The sequence below is a fragment of the Carex rostrata genome, chromosome 4 (genome assembly GCF_964058835.1).
Source record: "Carex rostrata chromosome 4, lpCarRost1.2, whole genome shotgun sequence".
NCBI lineage: Eukaryota > Viridiplantae > Streptophyta > Magnoliopsida > Poales > Cyperaceae > Carex > Carex rostrata.
In genome coordinates, this window is record NC_135921.1 from 2,039,675 (window position 1) to 2,046,294 (window position 6,620).

Genomic DNA, 6,620 nt, shown 5'->3' on the forward strand with positions numbered 1-6,620 from the left:
TGGGTAAAAAGGTAAAAGAGGAAAGTAGGGACTAAATTGTAATTAGTGGGATTAGGCAATGTACCGTTAGGTACCAATATTTGGGTACCAACGGTAAAAAAGATAGAGACAGTATAAAAGGGATTATTGTACCCTTGTAAGATATACAGAATAGAAAAAAGAAACTCAAATCTCCTCAGAATTTTTGCATCTCAAAAATAACACCTACAAATAGTTAATGCAAAAATAAATTAATGTTACAGAAATAATATTACGTCATATATATTAATTAATTAACAGTTGTCAAAATATGATATTATGTCATATGTACGTCAAAATATATCTTAATTTATAATTAATCAAGCTTTTAAGATAATATATACATTTTGCACATAGAATGAATAAATTTAAAAGGAATGCACACTTTCATAACTTTTTTGAGTAAAAGTTCCATATAAAAGCACCTAATAATTAATTTAGTGTTGACAAAAAGAAAATAAATATTTAAGTTTCTTAAAAAAAAAAATGTTCTTCATCATGTCGTATTTGGCACCTGAGTCGTGTTGTACTTTCACAATATATTTGACTCCTTAATAAGTATTTCCAATTACGTGCCACATGGATAAGTCGACACGACATGCAAAGGCCCGTTCGGAGTGCCCTGACCCGCGCGCGAGGTGCCAAAGTACTTACTGTTTTTAATGTGCATGGTAACTATACCAAAATTTGACATGATCTGCTCACATTATTTTGGCTCTAGCTACTTGACTAATCATTCTCATTTTTTTTTTCCGAAAAGTATTGCCCCCTGTACTCCTCGATCTCTTCGTATATATATAATACCTCCAAGCCCCCCTCCTCTCATCCAGTCTCACTCTCATCTATGCTTGACACCTCTTAAGTCCGTACCTGACATTTCTACACTAGAACTTTTTTTTTTTTTTTGAGGAAAAGCCCGTAGGCATCTACACTAGAACTAGATTTTTTTTTTTAAATAGAATTCGTAATAATTGTTTCGTTCAAACAAGCCTGGCGCGGGCTGAAGCTAGCAAACTAGCCTCCACCGATCCTAGGGATCGGTGGAGCAAAAAAAATAAGTTCTACACCGGTCCTAGGGACCGGTGGAGCAGCTTTTGCACATGCCACAGCTACCACACGGAAGGCCACAAAATTAAACTCTACACCGGTCCCTAGGACCGGTGGAGCTCTTTCTGCACCGTTTCTGTGCATCGGTGTAGGATTTACATTTCTATACAGCACCTTTCTTCTTCTCTCTTCTTTCTTCTTCACTTCCCAGACGCCATTGTTCTTTTTTTTTTTCATTATTTCGTTTTTTTCAAATTCAATAGAAAAGTGGTCATATGAACAGATCGCCACCACCATTGTACTCAGCATCGTCTTCTGATTATTGTTGTGAGTTTTTTTTTACTCATATGCTTATATTTAGTGTTATAAAATTGAAAAATATTTAGAGTTTGATTTAGTGTTTATTTTGTAGTCATATGTTTATATTTTAGTTTTTTTTACTCATATGTGTATATTTTCAGTTATTTTACTCATATATTTATATTTAGTTTATTTTTTACTCATATGTTTATATTTATTGTTTTTTTGTACTCATATATTATGTAGTATTTTTTTATTTAGTATTTTTTTTTACTCATATATTTATTAATTTAGTGTTTGATTTTTGTTCAGCAAAATGTCACTGCTATTGATCAATGTGTATTATGGTGGTAACCTTCAAAGCACTTCAACAGGTGTTGGTTATGACATAGGGGCTGCATTTACCTTTACTGTATCTGATTCTACCAGTTTTGCCATTATAAGACGGCAAATATACGTTGGACTTGAATTGCTTCCAAGTCGAGTCAAATTGACAATCAGGGTACGTATGAACACAGCACCGCCCGGATCGTACCATTTCTCACTATTTCGGATAGAAAATGAGGAAACTTGGGATGTCATTAAACAAACTGCAGCTCAAGTGGCTGGATTTAAGGTAATAGAATTGGTAGCTGAGGCGCACCAGGCTAGAAACCAAACCAGTTATGATCCGTGTCCAGATAGTTTGCCCGGAGGTAGTAACACACCGTCGGTTCAGACCGGCTTTGATCCTAATTCGGGCAGTGTACCTGTACCCACCTACACACATCCGGTTCAGGCCGGTGACGACCTTTGTGAGCAATCAGATCAAGACACAGAATCTGATAGAAGTTCTTTTGATGATGATGATTCGGATGAAGCATGGAACGCAGATATGGACGAAGCGGAGGCTGAAATGAACAACCGAGAAATATTGAAGGATTGGCACAACTCGATCCCATTTCTCAATCGAGGACCTAAGCATCCATGTTCCTCATTCCACGATGATTTGCCAATGCCATACGCGGATCGTGCATTTTTTGCGAACCCCCCCAGGTTAGATGAAAAATTTGCTGAAGGTCAAATGTTTGAATCCAAAGCCAAACTAAAATCAGAACTTGCTAAATTTCACCTGAACAAAAACACAGAGTTAGACGTGCTAAACAGCAGCAAAACCAAGTATAGAGTTAAGTGTAAATCTTCAAAATGCCAATGGAAATTGTATGCAATTGTAGTACCAACGGGTGCATGGACAATTTCCACCAACCCGTTTATCCACACATGTTTTGGCAGTGCTGAAAGGTTGGATAGTCATCAAATGACTTCTAGAGTAATTGCTGATATTATTAAACCGGCTTTGAAAGATGATCTGGAGTTAAGCATTAAAATGGTCAAGCATCTGGTTAAAGTTAAATTTGGGACAGTAGTGCCCTCGTATAATAAGTTGTGGAGAGGTAGAGAACTTGCAATTGCGGACTTGTTTGGGAGTTGGGAAAAGTCTTACGAGGTGCTGCCATCGTTTTTGGCTGCCATCAAAGCGTCTAATCCAGGTAGACAGTACCTACTAGAAAGTGAACCATCAACCAAGTTTAATATCAATATTTTCAACCGGGTTGCATGGGCATTTGGGCCATGCATTGAGGCATGGCCTCATCTTCGACCCGTTATCAGTGTTGATGCCGGGCACTTATCCGGAAGGTATAAGGGTAAACTTTTTATGGTTTGTGCTTACGATGCAGAGCAACAACTCTTGCCACTTGCATTTGCAATTTGTGAAAAAGAGTCTATAGAAAATTGGGGTTGGTTTATGAATTGGTTGCGTACCAATGTTGTCGGACCAGGAAAAATATGTGTCATCTCGGACCAGCATCTTGGTATACGAGGGGTGTTTGAGGCTCCTAATCTGGGTTGGTGTGAGGAACAAGGTGAAGCTGTACACCGACTGTGTTCACAGCATATTTGTGAAAATATTTGGAAAAGATACCCTCAAAAGTGGATCAAAAAGGTATTCAAGAAATTTGTTGAGAAGAAAAAAATCTGGAGATTTGAAGAGGGGATGAATTTGATTAAGCAAAGAGATGCAGGTGTACATGACTACATTATGAAATTTGGTAAACGGCTCCGCAACTCTGATGCAGAGCCTTTGGCTCTGCATAAGTGGACACAAGTGCATGATGGATTCCTCAATCGGTGGGGTATAATGACAAGTAATGGCTCTGAGGTACTAAACAGTGTATTTAGGATTGCCAGGCAACTACCTGTGTGTGCAATTGTTGATAAGACATTTTATAAGTGCGTCGACTGGTTTGTAAACAGGCGGGAGGTTGCGATTGGATGGGAGGCAACGGGATTGGATTTTTCAATGAACATTACACAAGTTTTACATCGTCGTAATGAGAAAGCAAGAAAACATGATGTAAGACCGATGTATTATGGCCATAACAACTATGAGGTTATTGATAAAGATGGACTTCTCGAGACAGTAAGTTCTTATATGAAAAATCTAATTATTTACTTTCATGTAATACATTTGATGTAAATAATTTTTTTTAATTGAAGGGTGTTCGGGGCGAAGTGAAGTACAATGTTACCTTCCCTCCGGAAGGAATGCCTATATGTTTGTGTCAGAGACCTCAATTAACAGGAATCCCATGTAACCATGTTCTTGCAGTTTGTTTCGTGAGGAGGCTAAATCCTAACAACTATGTTAGCCCATATTACAGCTTACAAAATTATATAAACACTTGGTCTGGTCGTTTCAATGGATTTGGAAATAAACGGGATTGGCCATTGTATAATGGCCCCGTTATAAGGCCAGATCCGGATAAAGTAAATAAGGGTAGGAGAAAACACAAGCGAATTAAAATGGCTATGGACAAGATGGAGGCCCCTGCGAAGAGGCGTAATGCTTGACAACATAATTTGTAAGAATTGGTTGTGTTTTAAATCATTTGTAACAGTTGTACTCATTAATGTTTCTTATTTAGACATTTTTATTGTATTCTAAGAATTGATTGTGTTGACATTGTATTGTATCATTAGGGATGTATCTTATTTAGACATTTTTATTGTATCACATTTTTATGTGAAATATGTGTTTTTGTACCGGAGAATCTGCTGGTATTGAGGCAGCAGCATTTTTCTGCACACCTGAACTTTAAAGATTGATTCCCACCAATTGGCTACACCAAATTTTGTGTTCTTTATATAAAAATTTCGCTTAAGTCATGATCTATATGCATGTAAAACAGTTTTATAAAACTCGGTCCAGAGCTATGTGAAATATGTGTTTTTCAACAGGTGAATCTGCTGGTATTGAGGCAGCAGCATTTTTCTGCACACCTGAACTTTAAAGATTAATTTCCACCAATTGGCTACACCAAATTTTGTGTTCTTTATATGAAAATTTCGCTTAAGTCATGATCTATATGCATGTAAAACAGTTTTATAAAATTCGGTCCAGAGCTATGTGAACCATCAGTTTTTGTACAGGAGAATCTGCTGGCAGCTACAAACAAGCATAATTTGAACAACACATTTAGTCATGCTACAAACATTCAAATAAGCATAATTTAAAGGATTATTAAAGTCAGTCTAATTAAAGTTACAATAGTCAATTAAACATAAATTTAAAGCCAATCTAACATTAACCTTACATTAATAGATCCAATCTAATTACTCTTCAGGTACCTCTGCAAAAAAAATTTAAAATGTATCATGCATTATGCAATAAATTATGGATCCAATCCAAAAATTAAAATGTATCATGTTTAATAGAGATACTTACTCAGTCAAAACATGTTAATTCCTTCTTCGGCGCACACGCGGTGGTCCAAGGGCACCAGTCCCGGGAGTGTACGGGTGAGTAGGCTGCCTTGTACGGTCTCCAACAGGTGGATCCCAGTAGGATGGAACATAATCTGCTGTAAGATTTCCAGGATCTGCAGTGGAAGGAGCATAATTTGAAGTTGATGGAGCATAACCTGAAGTAGATGGAGCATAACCTGAAGTGGATGGTCCCATCATACTAAAGCCTCCCGCTAGTTCATCGATCATGAACTGAGAAATCTGTCCATGCTGTGTGCCGCTCATGAAGTTCTCCCACGCCGGAGGAGGCTCTGAAGTTGAAGGGCGATGGTAATGCTGATCAGGGATATCATCATTCAAATTGATCATGTCCAAGTCCGTAGGGATCCCAGCACTGTCGAGTATGCCTTGGAAGATGTGAATCTGATCAATATCCTCCATAATGGCACGGACATTCTCGAGCATCAGCTTGCCATATGCCATTTGTCCCGGTGTCTTCACCATATCTATTGCTTGCATAGTGAATTGTATCTCTCGAGAAATCTGCATAACACATTTCGAACTGTGACATATTGCACATTATTATTGAAAAATCTAATTTGATTGAAAAAATAAATAATGTACGAACCACACGAGAATGCCTATGACCATGAGGAACGTACTCCATTGTTGCAACATCTCCTGTCTGCGGGGGAGGCTGACGTCGTAGAGCTTCCGGATTGTTATCTGATAGATACACTGATCTCATACCACGCGCGTTGAACCAATGCATGTACATATGATGCCTCCCCATGTCATATGGTCTCCGCTCTCTAATTAGTATTGCAGGCTTCTCAATGAACTCACTATGAGTAATCTTCCAACAACCATCCCTTGTTGAGTTGCCATCATGATACCACGCATCTCTTAAATAACTGATCTCATCCCATGGTAAAGGAGGAGGAGGCGGGATCTCTTGGTACTTACCAAACTGGCGCATGACCCTATCCGCATGCTGATACTCTACCATCCAGAAATGGATCACGTAACCGCAGGTCATCCAATACCTCTTTTGTCCTCGAACATGTCCAGGTAACTGATGATAGTAATCAACGTATGGTCGCTAGTTAACTGTCTCATCAGCTAGTCTGTCGAAGCTATCTCTATATGTGGCTGTACCACCTGTCAAAAAAAATATAAATTTTAAAAAACAATTATAAATCTATCGAATTCATCTCGAATTATAAATCTTTATACCTAAGTGAGGGTTGCGTTTCCACAAATGTCGAGTGGTCCACTTAACACCGAAAGCATTTCTCGTATCCTCATCTGTACCACCGAAGGGAGGTGGCTCGTCTCGGGGAATAGGCCGACCAATAGTAAATCGAGTCCATGACCAAATCTGTAACAATAACATCGGACCCGATATAGTGTCTACTCCTGCAAGGCAAGCACGCGACAACTCTCGATAGAGATGTGCGAGTACGGCA

General features: G+C 38.5%; 1 protein-coding gene across 1 annotated transcript; it reads right to left on the bottom strand.

Annotated features, from left to right (window-relative positions):
* Nucleotides 1-5,145: 5,145 nt before the first annotated feature.
* On the bottom strand, nucleotides 5,146-6,160 carry LOC144552482 (uncharacterized). Its single transcript, XM_078300463.1, has 3 exons — nucleotides 5,780-6,160; nucleotides 5,349-5,694; nucleotides 5,146-5,285 (listed from the first exon to the last, which is right to left on the bottom strand). The coding sequence occupies exons 1-3, from the start codon at nucleotides 6,158-6,160 to the stop codon at nucleotides 5,146-5,148; spliced, it is 867 nt and encodes a 288-aa protein (XP_078156589.1).
* Nucleotides 6,161-6,620: the final 460 nt, after the last annotated feature.